The sequence below is a fragment of the Microcaecilia unicolor genome, chromosome 4 (genome assembly GCF_901765095.1).
Source record: "Microcaecilia unicolor chromosome 4, aMicUni1.1, whole genome shotgun sequence".
NCBI lineage: Eukaryota > Metazoa > Chordata > Amphibia > Gymnophiona > Siphonopidae > Microcaecilia > Microcaecilia unicolor.
Window position 1 is genome coordinate 4,891,432 of NC_044034.1, and position 17,138 is coordinate 4,908,569.

Sequence of the window (17,138 nt, forward strand, 5' to 3'; positions counted from 1 at the left end):
CATCCTTTTTGTTGTCCTAACTTTATCCAGATAGTTACCCAGTTACTAGACTGAATCTTGCCACTAATGAGGTAGCTTCTGACTCTTCCGATTCTGAACCTCCAAACCATCCTGGCATTGTGTCGAAAAGGCCAAGACAGACTGTCCAAATTTCAGCGCTATTATTGACCCTGAGATTAGCAAGTTTAGTGTGGGCAGTGGAAGGATAGACTGCTCAGAGTTGTTGCAGTATAGTGACGGGGTAACGTACCAAGAAACTATTATCTATTGGTGAAAATCTGAGAGAATTCTGACCACAGACAGAAACACTGAACATCTCGGTAGGTGGAGTCCATAAGCCCCATCCAGTCTGCCCATCTCACTTACCACAGACCTTCAACCATCATTTTGCAGACCCTGAGAGATTCTTTTGTCTTCCACAGATCCACCTTCCTTTCCATGAAAAACTATTTCCTCAGCTTGGTTTATGTTTACGCTTATTAACATTTTTTATACTGCTTAACTTTCACATACTCGTACTGCCACAGGCCACTTTTTCCCGCGCCTTGGTAAAAGGAGGGTGAATGTTGAAAATCAGAAAGAGTAACTAGAGCACCAGAGTGAATAAAGTGTAAAGAAAGAGATCAAAAATAACTCTAACGCCAGAGTAATTCATGTGTGAAAAATGAAAAGAAGCCGTCACAAACCTTTAAAAAGAGTATGAAGAAATCTTGGTGCTATAAAACAAATTAATAATCGAACATAAGACCACACTGGCTTTACTTGCCGCACGGCCATTTCCTGCAGGAAAGAAAGATTAACCCTTTTACACCAGCTTGGTAAAAGAGGTCCTTTATGAACAACCAAATCAAACAATACTTGCAGATGGTCGCCCCAAAATCATGCTTGGGGCTGGTTACATATCTAAGTGGAAATGGCGCTTCAAATAAGACAAATAGTACATCAGATGGAATTGACAGAGACATCCTATATAATAATTCTCACCTCCAACGTTCTAATGTGCCTGGTACCATGGCTCCCTCGGAGGTGGTCTGCTAGGCAGTTTAGAATGCACTGATGTCAGTGATGTCACTGACAGCTGATTCCAAGGCAAGGGGATGGAGTAGAGAAACACGCGGAGCGTGTTTCCCTACTCCTTCCCCTGCCTGGGAAACAGCTGTCAGTGTCCCCCCCTCGGCGCAACACCCAAGCCCCTCCGCCCCGGCATAGCACCCATGTCCCTACCCCCCTCAACACATCACCCAAAACCCTCCCCCTGGCGCATCACCAAAGCCCCTACCCCCCCCCCCCCTCGGGCACATCAACTCTCTCGCCACCCGCAGCCGCCAATGCTAACGCTGTCCGGCTGCTTCTGCTTCTCCTGTGGAGCAGCAGCGGCTGGTACAAAAAGAAAAAAGCCAAAAAAAAGATTTTTAACCTGAAACGCGGCTCCGTAGACAGCCATCTGGCATTGGCTGTCGTCACTGCAGCCGCTCCTCCTCTCCCCTCCACGTCACTGCCCCTGCAGGAAGACCCCGGAGGAGCGCAGCGACGTCAGAGGGGAGAGGAGGAGCGGCTGCAGAGATGACAGCCAATGCCAGATGGCTGTGTACGGAGCCGTGTTTCAGGTTTAAAATCTTTTTTTGGCTTTTTTCTTTTTGTACCGGCTGCTGCTGCTCAACAGGAGACACAGCAGTGGCCGGACAGCGTTAGTATTGGCGGCTGCGGGTAGCGAGGGGGTTGATGTGCCCAAGGGGGGGGGGGTAGGGGTTGGGTGATGCACTGGGGGGGGGTAGGGGTTTGGGTGATGCGCCGAGGGGGGAGGGGAGGGGAGGGTCGCTGGACATGGATGGCTGCGGGGGGGGGGGGGGGAGGGAAGTGGGAGGTGGGGAGGGGGTCCTGAGACCAGATGGGTGGCTGCAAGGGGGCAGGGGAGAGGAGGGTCGCTGGACATGGGTAGCTGCAGGGGGAGAGGAGGGTTGCTGGACATGGGTGGCTGCAGGGGGAGAGGAGAGTCGCTGGACATGGGTGGCTGCAGGGGGAACAGGGGAGAGAGGAGGGCCGCTGCACATGCGTGGCTGCAGGGGCAGAGGAGGGTTGGTGGGGAGGGGGTCCTGAGACCAGATGGGTGGCTGCAGGGGGGGCAGGGGAGACAGGAAGGGGGGGGATTAATTTGCCTACCGAAACGGGCCTTTTATACTAGTTACAAATAAAGCATAAATCTAAGCCGCTATGCCCAGAATCATTCTGATGCACTAAAGTAACATATAACCAAATTCAAAGACACAAGGTTGTCACGAAACACTTAGCCACCCACCTGGGGTTATCTTGCAGCAGCTTAAGGGGTCTATCCCCATAGGAGCCAACTTTTGAAAATGATTGGGGGTGCTGAAATTTTTTTTTTTTTTTACAGGCAGTGCGTCTCTCTCTCTCCCCCTCCCATCTTAAAATTCTGTCTACTGCAGTCTTCACCTGGGCAGTGGCAGCGCCACTTATAGGCTGCCTGCAACCTGCACCAGGACTTCTTCCCTTAACAGTCCCACCCCTCAGTCCCCCTGTACTGTGCAAATAGAAAGAGATGCAAATTTAAAAAACGGACATATTTCAATCACTATACTATAGGTTAACAAATACAAATAAAACAAAAAATGGAAAATATGATAATATTTTAGTGGACTAAATACATTTTTCAATTAGCTTTCAAAGGCCAAAACCTCTTTCCTCAGGTCAGGACAGTATACTGCTGTTATGATATTCTGTTCTGACATAAGAAAGGAGCATTTGGTCTCCAAACATTAGTCAAAAATGTATTAAAATTAGTCCAGTAAAGGTATCACCTTACTTCCATTTTCTGTATTTATTAACACAGCTACCACACTACTTTATCCTAAACTAAAAATAAAATTCATTTTTCCTACCTTTGTGGTCTGGCCGTTTACTGTTTCTAATTGTGTTGGTCCCAGTCTCTTGTTTCTTCTTTCCTCGATCTTTAACTTCCCCCCTTTCCATCCAGCGTCTACCCCCTCTCTCCCCCCTTTCCTTCCAGCATCTGCCCCCTCCCTTCCCCCTTTCCATCCAGCATCTGCCCCCTCTCTCCTTTCCATCCAGCGTCTGCCCCCTCTCTTCTCTCTTTCCTTCCAGCATCTGCCCCCTCCCTTCCCCCTTTCCATCCAGCGTCTGCCCCCTCTCTTCTCTCTTTCCATCCAGCGTCTGCCCCCTCTCTTCTCTCTTTCCGTCCAGCGTCTATTTTCTCCATCTATGTGTAGTTTTTCTCCTCTTCTCCCTTTCCCTCATCTCTGTCAGTATACATCTCCTTCCTCTTTCTTCACTCCCCTCCATCCATATGCAACTCCTTCCTCTCTCTTCCCTCTCCTCCATCCATGTCCACCATTTTTCCTCTCTCTCCGCCCCTCCATCCATGTTCATCTCACTTCCTCTCTTCCCCTCCATCCATGTCCAGCATTTTTCTTCTCTCCCCTCCATCCATGTGCATCTCCTCCTGTCTTCCCTCCCCTCCATCTATGTCCAGCATTTCTCCTCTCTCCCCGCCATCCATGTGCATTTCCTCCTGTCCTCCTTTTCCCTCCATCCATGTCCAGCATTTCTCCTCTCCCCTCCATGTGCATCTACTTCCTGCCTTTCCTCCACTCCATGTCCAGCATTTCTCCTCTCTCCCCTCCCCTCCGTCCATGTGCATCTCCTTCCTGTCTTTCCTCTCCTCCATGTCCAGCATTTCTCCTGCCCTCCCCTGCATCCATGTACAGCAACTCTCCTCTCTCCCCTGCCCTCTCCCCCCATCCATATCCAGTAATTCTCCTCTCTCCCCTGCCCTCCCATCCATACTACTAATACTTATCATTTCTATAGCGCTACAAGGCATACGCAGTGCAGTACACCATACACAAAAAGACAGTCCCTGCTTAAAGAGCTTACAATCTAGAACCAGATGCATCCATCATTCAGCCGGAAGTGTGAAGGGGGAGAGAAATCCGGTTTCCCCATGAGTGTCTGCCCCGCCCTCGCTCTCTCTGTAACACAAACAGTGAAGGAAAACACAGCAAAGCACTAAATCAAATCGCTCTCTCTGTAACAGTGAAGGACTCAGAGGGGGGAGGGGAGAGAGGGCAGAGGGCAGGGACAGAGATATCCGGTTTCCCCATGAGTGTCTGCCCCGCCCTCCCTCTCTCTGTAACACAAACAGTGAAGAAAAACACATCAAATCGCTCTCTCTGTAACAGTGAAGGACTCAGAGGGGGGAGGGGAGAGAGGGCAGAGGGCAGGGACAGAGATATCCGGTTTCCCCATGAGTGTCTGCCCCGCCCTCGCTCTCTCTGTAACACAAACAGTGAAGAACAACACATCAAATCGCTCTCTCTGTAACAGTGAAGGACTCAGAGGGGGGAGGGGAGAGAGGGCAGAGGGCAGGGACAGAGATATCCGGTTTCCCCATGAGTGTCTGCCCCGCCCTCGCTCTCTCTGTAACACAAACAGTGAAGGAAAACACAGCAAAGCACGAATCAAATCGCTCTCTCTGTAACAGTGAAGGACTCAGAGGGGGGAGGGGAGAGAGGACAGAGGGCAGGGACACACACACTCCCACATGCAAACAGAAGAAAACCTTGCTAGCCCCCGTTTCATTTGCATCAGAAATGGGGCTTTTTTACTAGTTTATTATAAATATTAAGACAAATAATATTCAAATCTGAGTTAATGTAAAACTCAAACAAGGAGACAGAGGTTTAGAACCATGGCCATTAACTGAAAAGAAAAAAAAATAACCCTAAACATGAGCCCTTAGGACACTTTAGTCTAACTTTCAAAGACACATTTTTTCACAAAATAAGAGGACGACACAAATTAAACTTCTTTCTACCTCCTGTTAGTTTAAAATCTATTACTTTGATTTACCTGACTGAACGGCAGTGAAAGCAGAGCAGAGCAGGCTCGCCTCTTCAGTCTTCTCCTTCCCTCTTTCAGCGTCCCGCCCTTGCGTAAACAGGAAATGAGGGCGGGACGCTGAGAGAGGGAAGGAGAAGACTGAAGAGGCGAGCCTGCTCTGCTTTCACTGCCGTTCAGTCAGGTAAAATCAGTTTTAAGCACTGGCTGAGCTGCAGGAAAGCAAGGAGGACAGGTTTCAAAATATTGGGGGTGCTCGAGCACCCACAGCACCCACGGAGTTGGCGCCTATGTCTATCCCCAACACAGCTCAGGTCTGCCTGCACCTGCTTCTTGTGCTCTACACTAGCACCCTCCTCCCACAGACTGATTCATAACTGCCTCTGGGCGAGTCTCCTGCTTTCAAGTTATTCCCAGTGATTTCTAGTTTACTTGGGCCACAGTCCCAGTGGTCCCACAGTTCCCAGAAAGCACTCACAGACCCAACACACAAACCACCAGATTTCTTTATCAGTCCAGACAAATGGGGCAAACAAACAAGTAGGTTAATTCTCTTAAAAATATTGAACAGTGGAACAAAATAGTGCAAATAGCAAACAATAACAGGTAACTGAAATATTGATTAATTATAACACTAACTAAACATGTGATATCTTTAGGGGCCTCCTTCTACCTTAATTTTCCTTGTAAATGTGTTATTAAATATTTGGGTCTTAAGTATTATTTCTACCAGCCTGAACAGTTGAAGGCATTTATAAATATGAAGAAACTTGGTAAACCGTAGGTCTTGATGAATAATAATTGTTAATAAGCTAGGTATACATGCAATGCATATTTCCTATTTAATTTTGTTCTACTTTGTGTAGTCTTCACATTTGCTTAGACTACCCCCCACTAATTGAGGTCTAAAGAAGATAATTTTGTTATTTTCTTGGTAAAAATGTTTTACTTAAATTTATATTTTTCTTTCTGTATTGCTTATTCAAATGTAACTGTATTGTTACATTTGATAAAAAAATTAATAGAGATTAAAATTAAAAAAAAATATTGAACAGTGGAACAAAATAGTGCAAATAGCAAACAATAACAGGTAACTGAAATATTGATTAATTATAACACTAACTAAACATCTGTATACTGCCTAAACAGTACCAGGGAAGATCAGGACATAGAATTCACAGAGCCTCAGCTGAAGTGAAAGTCCCACTTTTACTAGCTACTAGCACACACACACACAAAAGAAAACAGTCTCCCTCCAATACTTAAAGTTCAAAGGAACATTTGGGAACACTGATATTTAGAAAAAGTGGACAAATGGGAAAAGAGCAGCACCTGTCACGTAATAAATAATGCATAAGGCTGATGTCACATAATGGCACAAATTGGGCAACTAATGAAAAGAATAGCACATATCTCATATAAACAACACACAAAAAACTAGCATATTATCCAGTCAATATCACACTAATTATGCAGTGTTTTCTCATTATTATGGTTACTTAAAGGGTGGGGGGACGGAGTGAAAAAAGGAGTGTTTGGGGGTGGGAATATGGTTGTTTATATGACTGGATTCATATGTTTTTGTGGATTTGGCATTAAAATGAATACAAACAGGCTTATTTTCGAAAGAGAAGGGCGCCAATCTTTCGACACAAATCGGGAGATGGGTGTCCTTCTCTCAGGGTCGCCCAAATCGGCATAATCGAAAGCCGATTTTGGGTGCCCTCAACTGCTTCCCATCGCGGGGACGACCAAAGTTCACGGGGGCGTGTCGGAAGCATAGTGAAAGCGGGACTGGGGCGTGCTTAACACATGGGCGTCCTCGGCCGATAATGGAAAAAAGGACGCCCCTGACGAGCACTTAGCCGACTTTGTTTTCTTGCAACCTAGCCTCAAAAAGGTGCCCGAACTGACCAGATGACCACCGGAGGGAATCGGGGATGACCTCCCCTTACTCCCCCAGTGGTCACTAACCCCTCCCACCCTCAAAAAACAACTTTAAAAATATTTTTTGCCAGCCTCTATGCTAGCCTCAAATGTCATACCCATCTCCATTTCAGCAGTATGCAGGTCCCTGGAGCAGTTTCAGTGGGTGCAGTGCACTTCAGGCAGGCGGACCCAGGCCCATCCCCCCCTACCTGCTACACTTGTGGTGGTAAATGTGAGCCCTCCAAAACCCACCACAAATCCACTGTACCCACATCTAGGTGCCCCCCTTCATCCCTAAGGGCTATGGTAGTGGTGTACAGTTGTGGGGAGTGGGTTTGGGGGTAAGGGAGCTTTGCACCTGGGAGCTTTTTCTAAAGTCCACTGCAGTGCCCCCTAGGGTGTCCGGTTGGTGTCCTGGCATGTGAAGGTGACCAGTGCACTACAAATGCTGGTTCCTCTTATGACCAAATGGCTTGGATTTGGTCATTTCTGAGATGGGCGTCCTCGGTTTCCATTGTCGCTGAAAACCGGGGACGACCATCTCTAAGGGCGACCACCTCTAAGGTCGACCTAAATGTTGAGATTTGGGCGTCCTCTACCATATTATGGAAATGGAAGATAGCTCCCATCTTGTTTCGATAATACAGGTTTCCCTGCCCCTTCGCGAAGATGTCCTGCAAGGATGCCCTCAGGAAAACTTGGGCGCCCCGTTCAATTATGTTAAAATGTCTGATGTTCCAATTATCACTTTATTTGTATTTTGAAGGATTGTTAGCAGATTGTTGCCTAATGATATGCTGTATGTTCATTTTGAAGGATCATTAATAAAACTGTTGAAACATAAATCATTTTAACATTTTCTACTCCCTCCCACCCACTCTCCTAACCCCCCTCCCCTCCAAATTGAGCTTCAACAACTTTAATTATACAACAGTTTAAGGAACTGACAAGCTCAGAATATATTAAGTTGGGAAGAGATAGTCAGAGCTGGCTACCCAAAAACAGTCAGTGTCCATAAGCCCAACCCAAGTTTATGGTAGCATACCCCCCCTCCTATACTACCCCTAAGATCAATACCCCCTCCCCCCCCCCCAAGATAATACTAAGAACCAGGCTGATGAAGCCCGGATCACAAAAGATGTTGACAGTAGAAAAGGGAGATAGGAAACCCTTGCTCAGCCCCACCGTCTACCTAACCCACCAGGCAACAATCCAGAACAAGGACACCTATTGTGAAAATAACCCCCCACCCCCGAGCCTCCTATACGTGCCTATCGGAAAAGATTCAATAAACCCTCCCCTAGAGTTCTCCAGCCCCCCCACTCCATGTTATACCTTCTAACTCTATCTAATTGTAGTGAGGAAATCTTATTCCCTCCATAGCTACCAACCCTCATCCAGAGCCTGATAATTCACCAAGTTGGTTAAGAATAAAGCTGCGGGTCTGAGGTGCTACAGCTTGAATATACCTCTCCCAAGTTAAATAGAATTGTCGTTGTAATTTAAATTTGAAGTGTGAGTCTCGAAGTTGCACCATTGCCAATAAGAAGGAGCCTCAGGCTTTATCCAATTTACTAAAATACATTTTTTACCTATTAGAAATGCTTTATGAACTAATAAGGTTTGATGGACAGTACCCGCCCCCCAAAGGGGACAACAACTCCCAACAGAACACTTTCCGGCAAAACCAATATCTTCCACCCCATAATTCTCTCCAGAAAACGAATCACTTTTAACCAAAAAGCTTTGATCGCTGGGCAGGCCCATATAGCATGATAAAAAGTGCTCATAGGTCCTCTACATCTAATACATTGGGGCGAGTCTGCTCCACCCATTTTATGCAACCTTGATCGAGAGGTATAAGCCCTAAAAATCACTCTACCCTGACAGTCTCTAAGTTCAGCACTACTTGTCCTACTTGGGATTTGGCTCATGCTTCCCACCAAAATTCTTGTTGTGATCAGTTTCTGTAGGTCCTCCGACCATCGCAGAGCGAGAGGAACTAATTCCCTCTGAGGGCAGCTCAGCAATAGTCTTTTGTGAAGCATTGATATCGAAATAGCTTCGTTCGTGGCCATTTCATAAAGCTCTTGAATGCCTCTCAAAATGATTTAAACATAAAAACTGCTGACTGCTGTGGGCTGAATATGGGCTGGATAATGTTACGTTCTTACTTTATAACAGCTGTACCATCAGTTCTGCCCAAAGCAACGACCTTGCTTTGTCGATTGTCACTCCTATTTGAGTATAACCTGAAGAAGGAATGGGTGATAAGGCAAAGCTTGTTTTATTTTGCTGCATTGCACCCTGGAAGTCATGTGTTTCCTATGTCATAAGCTTATTCCTGGAATAAGCAGCAGAAAATCTTTTACTCTTTTGGGATCTTGCCAGGTACTTGTGACCTGGAATCACCACTGTTGGAAACAGGATACTGGGCTTGATGGACCTTCAGACTTTCCCTGGATGGCAGTTCTTATGTATGAATGTACTTATGAGATCATTGAAAGACATTTTTATAATTCAAAATCTCTAACATTTCTCTATTATTTTTTTTTTTTACAAAGTAAAATCACATCCTGCAGGAATGGGTAAGTTTTATTCAGTTAACAACTTATATATTTTAGGGGTGGGCAATTAATGCGTTAACACTATAAATGCATTAATATTTTAACGCATACCATGTTGTTTGATGCTGCCTGTTTTTTTTAATGCTGACCCAACCCTCCCCCACGCTTACCTCTACAGCAGGACTCGGGATTTTTTTCTCCTTCCTCGGAACTGCCTCAAACTCCTTCGCTTCCCCTGCACGGACAGGCAGTGCCGTAGCGCGGGTGCCTGACACCCGGGGCGGGTCATTGCTGCGCACCCCCCCCCCCCCCGGGTGCAGGCACAGCCCCCCCCCTCCGGAGCGCACGGCGCCCCCCCCCCCGAAAACGCACCCTCCCCCCGAAATGAAGCCTACCTTGTAGCGGGAGGGCCGATCCGCCCCCAGTGCACGTCATTGGGAGCTGCATCGGCTCTGCTGCTTCCCTGCTTTCTCTGCCCCGGAACTGGATGTAACCTGTTCCGGGGCAGAAAAGAGCAGGGAACCAGCGAGCCGACATCCCCCCCAGCGCGTGCACCCGGGGCGGACCGCCCCACTGCCCCCCCTTCCTACGCCACTGCGGACAGGCTCTGCAGATACTTGAGCTGCATGGTGCATGAAGTTGGGGAAAGTCTCTTGAGACTTGAAACTGCGAGACTTCCCCAAATTCCTGCACTGCGTGACTCAAGTATCTGCTGAGCCCAATCACTGTGCAGGGCGAAACAAGGAGTTTGAGGCAACGCTGAGTCTGAGCCCTGCTGTACAAGTAAATGTAGGGATTGGGGAAGAGAAACTTGGTGAAGGCTAGGCATTGGGGCATTAGAGAAACTGGGTGAAGGCTGTTTGAAACTTTATTCTTTAATGGCCAAAATGCAGTGATTTAGCGCACTTAATTGCATGATTACAATTTTTAATCGCATGATTGATTACTATTAAAATATTTAATCATTGTCCACCCCTAATATATTTTTTATATCATTGTACTTATTTCTCTTATCTGAGATTTGATCATTGTTCATCTTTATTTTAATGCAGATTGGTGGATGGAATTTGGCAGATATACAGGTAACTGAATCTGATATATAACTTATTATACCAAATCATCAAATCTACTAATGTGTCCTTTGAGTGTGATTTCGCTATTAACCTACAAATGTACTCGATCTGCAGCCCCTCCTTACCTCTCTACCCTCATTTCCCCTTACGTTCCTACCCGTAACCTCCGCTCTCAAGACAAATCCCTCCTCTCAGTACCCTTCTCCACCACCGCCAACTCCAGGCTCCGCCCTTTCTGCCTCGCCTCACCTCATGCCTGGAATAAACTCCCTGAGCCTATTTGCCAGGCCCCCTCCCTGCCCATCTTCAAAGCCTTGCTCAAAGCCCACCTCTTCAATGTCACCTTCGGCACCTAACTACCATACCTCTATTCAGGTAATCTAGACTGCCCCCACTTGACACTTGACATTTCGCCCATTAGATTGTAAGCTCTTTAGAGCAGGGACTGTCCTTTTTGTTAAACTGTACAGCGCTGCGTAACCCTAGTAGCGCTCTAGAAATGTTAAGTAGTAGTAGTAGATTTCGCTATACAGACACCTACAGCCAGTGTTAGGGATCATTTTCACCCCTGTGATAGAGAAGACAATGTGTGTTTCCCCTGATCAGGGTCAGGGAGTGATCCCTCGGGTTCAGACCTGGCAAATTTCCCACATTCATTGGGAGACTCTCGCTTTCTCGGGTCATCTCCGAAACTTCCACAAGGGAGTGAATGACCAGATTAGGACAAGAACTGTTTCCATCTGAATGATACAGTAGAATTTGCTTCTGGAAATGGCCACCAAGCATCCAGTGGGGTGAGTTACAAGCTACATGTACCAATCGTAAGAGAAAGAAACATGTGATGTGTCTTAGTGACAAAATAGGTGTGTTGGATAAGCTTCATTTCGGCATGTCTATTTCTCCCATTGGCTGCGAGTTAAAGTTTAATGAATCAACAATCATCCATCCAGCAAAGAAAGGAAGAGATTCAGTGGTCTGTTCGTGAAGCAGAACCAGAAAGTTCCAAAACTACATCTGTGCTTCGTGTTGAGTCAATAGAAAAGATGGAAAGGTGATTAAATTTGTGGATAATACAAATGGTGGATTAAAGCATAAATCACTGTGGACAACATTCCTGTGGGAATGAAAGCCAAACAGATTTATAAACACATCACCCAGGGTCAGGAAAGCGTGAAACCCTTTTCTGCTAATTCTGGCTGTCTTGTGTTGGGGTCTGCACCCACCTTAGCCAAACCCCAACTGATTACTGCTAGAACACCCACGTTCTTCGATTTGTTTCTTACACTAATTAAACAAATAATACTTACTCAGAAGTGAAATAAAAAGAAAGTTTATTCTGGAAACAAGTAAATAGTAGCTCAAGCAGAGGCTTATAGCAAGTCTGAAATACAGAAAATAAATTATTAGATAGACTTCCTTGGGTCCATGCCAGTTCACTGCCCTGGAAACAAGGAAGCCCAACCTACATAGATTTCCCTCATTTTTATACAATTGATTTAGTACATGTTATACAATAACCTGGAAACTAATTACCATCTTAGCACATCCCACTAACTAATCATCTACTTTCCTAATCCAACACATCTGACTTCTGTTCTATCAATTATCAGTTCATACCCTAATTCCTACATAGCAGTTACACCACTCCACCTGATCTGAGTCACAAAGCCATCTTCACCCACCTACTAGTAACTTCTCTCCCACTATACTTTCTGTCACAAATTCCAAGCCCAGCAGTTTTTTATATATCACATATCCAAACTATATAGCAGCTGACCTTGTGGTTAAGCTAGCAGACTGTTCCCAACTTCCCCTTTTCATTATCCAGATACAATGTGGTTTCAAACTGTATGAAACACAGGAAATCTTGACCCAATTAATACAAATCTAAATATCCACTAAAGTTATCTTAATTACATTGGACCATTCTATATGCATGTACTTATCTTCTAAAACCTTGTAACAAAATTCACAATCAATAATTTCTTAAGCTGCCTGGTACAGTATCTTGCCCTAGACATGACCTTAACACTGGTCAGAAAAATACAGAAAAAATACAGGAAAAAAAACACTGTCTCCCCAAGATCTTGTATAATCGTCTGTCACCCACTCACATCTGTATGTGTAAAAAGGTCCACTTCCCCTTCTCCCATTGTTTGCCCAACAAATCACACTAAATGCATAAACAGGTTTTGGGGTCCATTTAGTTAGAAGGAGTTTAGGTCACATGGGTGTCCTTGCACGATTTCAAAAGGTCTGATCTAGCTAGCAAGGCTTGAAATCAGCACACAGAATAATTAGAGGGATGAAATAAATCTTACAGGTAACCCTTGTTTTATTATCCAGAGGAGTGCCCTGAAAATATGAACATTAGGGGTCCTGACCCCCCCCCCCCCAAGTTCCCCACAACTCCTCCTCTCTCTAGCAAAAAAAACCATAACACTACCATTCTTCTGTGGTAGGGTGTGGTGGAGGGGAGAAGTGAAGGACAGGGTGTGAGGAGAGAGAAGGACCTGCCAACAAGGGTAGGAAAAAAGACAAAAAATAAAGTGGGTCATTGAGAAGAACATCAGAGAATGGATACAAGATATCAAAGGTACCAGGTTGGGCTTCATCATAGATGAACAAATCTTATAGGCAATCTGGGTTTATATCCTAAAACTAACTATAAAATGTACTTGGAGTCAAAAAATTCAAAAAGAAAAAAAATGTATACTAGCTGTTGGCCTTCTTCATCAGGATACTTAAGACCATCGTAGGGCTGTACAACTAAGATAGATTATGGAGACAACAAAAAGAAGTTAGGTGTTCAATAAACATCATAGAAGTAAACCAAGATCAAATAGAAGAGCCTGAATCCCAGGAAGAGGCAATGAAATATCACGTAAACTGAGGTTACTACTGATTGCAACATGTCTGGGGTTTGGTGCACCAGAATAGTCTGGGGAACTATCTTTTGTCTTAGCAAAATAAAAACAACAGTGTAACAGAACATTTATAACAGACAAACCAAGGAAAACTGCAACACCTAGAACAAGATGGTCTAGACATAACACACTAAATAGGAAGTTGCTCATTACTATTAATTCTATAATGGAAGGAAATGTCAATAAATCTGGTATTAAATAAGGTAGGAAAAGGAATAGAACATACACAGTGGGGAGAGCTTCCCACTAGCTGTCCCATTCAGGTCAAATAGAAATACAGAAGGAAAGAGACAGGGGCAATGAGAAACAAGAGGGTTTAGCAAGGGAATAAAGAAGTGCAGGGCAGATCATAGCTAAGAAATTAAAGATATATTGCAGGAGCCCATTACCATGTCCGGGAGTCTCAGAATACAGGTCAGGGAACATCAAGAGGTGTCCCCAAATCACTGCTCAGGGTAAGAGATGAAAAAGCAGGATAGAGAGAAAGAGAAAGGGAAAAACATACTACTGAAGAAAACATTCTGTATCTAAAAACAGGTGAAAAAGGTCTTCAGATGAGAGAAAAGGTAAATGGATCATACAAACAGGAGAAAAACAAAGGGCTGTACACAGAGTAGACTAGCTATCAAAAGACAAAATGAGAAGAAAAAACCCCAAATAAATGTGAATTTGAGGAAAAGGATGCTCAAGATGTATCAATTCTCAGCAAGAGTTCAGAGTTCAGTCCAGTGTCCATAATAATCACAAGAAGTGAGCTAAATGTCTCTTGGGTTGCAGGAATAGGGTAAGGGTCGGATCGTGGAAAGATGACGTCATCCAACATCTGTGTGTCACCACTGGAGATCTCTTGTATAGAGAGACAACCACCACTGGAAGCGCTTTTGGTATTTTGATATACACCCGAGCTCTGGAATGTAGACCATTACTGGGGAAGGAAAGTCTGAAGAATGATGCAATGGAACAAAAAAAGTGAGGGCAGCTGAAAGAGGATGTCAAGAAGTCTTTAATATAACAGCTAAAAAAACAACCCTTATCCTGTTTTATAGGCCACCAGGCAATTGGCAAGACTGCCAAACACATTTTATGGATTTCATATCGAATACATGTGCTTCTACCCAAAACCTTCTTATAGCAGGAGATATCAACCTTCACCTTGAGGATACTAACCTAACAAACATATATGAATGCAAGGACTTCCTCCAACTATGGAAGCTTCACTGGCCAATAATGCAACCCACCCATATTAAAGGACACACACTAGACATCATTACATACAAATTCTCATCAGAACTAAATCTCGCACTAACAGACACAAAATGGACAGCTATACCATGGTCCGATCACTACAAAGCAAACCTTTCCCTTCACTGGCGAACAAAAGATTCACAACATAAACGAGAACAACTAACCTACACCACGAGAGGCAAAATAGACCCGCTAACATTTTGGCAACAATTCTTTAACAACGAATGGACAGCACCAACAGACTCACCCCAATTTCTTCATGAATGGGACAACAGATGCAGAATCATATTAGACAATATAGCACCACTTCAAACCAGAACCTCACACAGAAAAAACTCAATACCACGGTTTAATGAAGAATTGAAAGAATTAAAAACACAAGTCAGAAGATTAGAACGAGCATGAAATAAGAAAAAAGACGACTCCGCACTCAACGACTGGAAACAACTACAAAGAAAATACAAATACAACATCAGACAAACTAAAAGCTCATATTATGAAACTAAAATCGGACCAGACTACAAGGACACACATAAACTCTTCCAACTCGTAAACAAACTACTACATAGTAACATAGAGGGGCATAATCGAACGTCGTCGGCCAAATAGATCGCCAGCGATCTATGTTGGCGGCGGCGCTACAGCTGGCTGGAACCGTATTATCGAAAAAGATCATTTTTTTCCAATGATACGGTTTAGCCTGGCCAAATGCCTTGGAGTTCGCCGGGTTTGAGATGGCCGGGTTTGTTTTTCAGCGATAATGGAAAGTTATGTCGGCCATCTCAAACCCCGGCCAAATTCAAGGCATTTGGCCGTGGGAGGAGCCAGCATTTTTAGTGCACTGGCCCCCCTGACATGCCAGGACACCAACCAGCCACCCTAGGGGTCACTGCGGTGGACTTTAGAAAAGCTTCCACGTGCATAGCTCCCTTACTTTGGGAGCTGAGCTCCCCAAATTCCCCCCCCCCCCCAAAACCCACTACCCACAAATGTACTGCACCCACTAAAATTGCTCCAGGGACCTGCATACAGCCTCTAGGACTTATTGCTGCTGACACCTGAAGACTAAAAGTCCTTTCTTGAAATAACCACGTTTACTCACAGTTAACTGCACATCAGAGTACCTTGGTACTAAGATTAGCAGTAGGTCAGAGCTGGCACAATGGTGTACAATGCCCTCTTTCAGCACCATTCAAGGTAAGAACTACGTTCTCTAACGTGGGTAACACAGGAAAGGGAACTAAAACTGGCTTACAAAAATGGCCACTACTGCATGGACTACAACAGGAAACAAAACAGGGCACACTCTGACCCAGTTAGCAGGGGAGAAAAACACTATGGGAGTAGAGCCCAGTACCCTACACCCACCACAATGCATTGCTAATGTGACACTGCAGGGCACCTAACAGAAAAGGTGTCACACTCACCCGAGAGCCACATCGCAACCAGGGAAAGGCTGTCGGAGGATACAACACATTCTGCTGTCATGGAGGTGGGTACGGCATTTGAGGCTGGCATACAGGCTGGCAAAAAAGGTTTTTAGTTTTATTTTTTTTAGTATGGAAGGGGGTTGGTGACCACTGGGGGAGTATGGGGAGGTCATCCCCCATTCCCTCCAGTGGTCATCTGGTCAGTTGGGGCACCTTTTTGAGGCTTGGTCGTGAAAATAAAAGGACCAAGTAAACCCAGCGAAATACTGCTTAACGCCGCTTTTTTTTTTTTCATTATCGGCGAAAGCTGGCAATCTGGTAGCCACGCCCATGCCCGCCAATGTCCCGCCTTCGCTATTCTACCGAAACGTCCCCTTGAACTTTCGCCGGCGAAGCGACGGGAAAGCGGCGATGCTGTCTAAAATGCCGCTTTGATTATACCGATTTCGCCGCTTTTAAGAAATCGCCGGCCATCTCCCGATTTGTGTTGGAAGATAGCCAGCGATCACTTTCGATTATAAGCTGGATAATAACATAGTAGATGACGGCAGAAAAAGACCTGCACGGTCCATCCAGTCTGCCCAACAAGATAAACTCATATGTGCCACTTTTTGTGTATACCTTACCTTGATTTGTATCTGTCTTTTTCCGGGCACAGACCGTATAAGTCTGCCCAGCACTAGCCCCGCCTCCCAACCACCAGCCCCGCCTCCCACTACCAGCTCTGCCACCCAATCTCGGCTAAGCTCCTGAGGATCCATTCCTTCTGAACAGAATTCCTTTATGTTTATCCCACGCATGTTTGAATTGCGTTACCGTTTTCATTTCCACCACCTCCCGCGGGAGGGCATTCCAAGCATCTACCATTCTCTCCATGAAAAAATACATCCTGACATTTTTCTTGAGTCTGCCCCCCTTCAATCTCATTTCATGTCCTCTCGTTCTACCGCCTTCCCATCTCCGGAAAAGGTTCGTTTGCAGATTAATACCTTTCAAATATTTGAATGTCTGTATCATATCACCCCTGTTTCTCCTTTCCTCCAGAGTATACATGTTCAGGTCAGCAAGTCTCTCCTCATACGTCTTGTAACG

The 17,138-nt window shown here is 45.2% G+C and overlaps 1 protein-coding gene across 3 annotated transcripts in view; it reads left to right on the forward strand.

Moving 5' to 3' along the window:
* LOC115468251 (E3 ubiquitin-protein ligase TRIM39-like) overlaps positions 1 to 17,138 on the forward strand; it is a 52,813-nt gene that overhangs the window by 15,188 nt on the left and 20,487 nt on the right. Inside the window, exons 6-7 of one of the 3 annotated variants that reach the window (XM_030199801.1) lie at positions 9,369 to 9,392; positions 10,424 to 10,453. In XM_030199801.1, coding sequence (XP_030055661.1) covers positions 9,369 to 9,392; positions 10,424 to 10,453 — 54 coding nt within the window. Of the gene's footprint in view, positions 1 to 9,065; positions 9,072 to 9,368; positions 9,393 to 10,423; positions 10,454 to 17,138 lie in introns of all 3 variants that reach the window. The other 2 variants (XM_030199800.1, XM_030199802.1) reach the window with 2 other exon arrangements.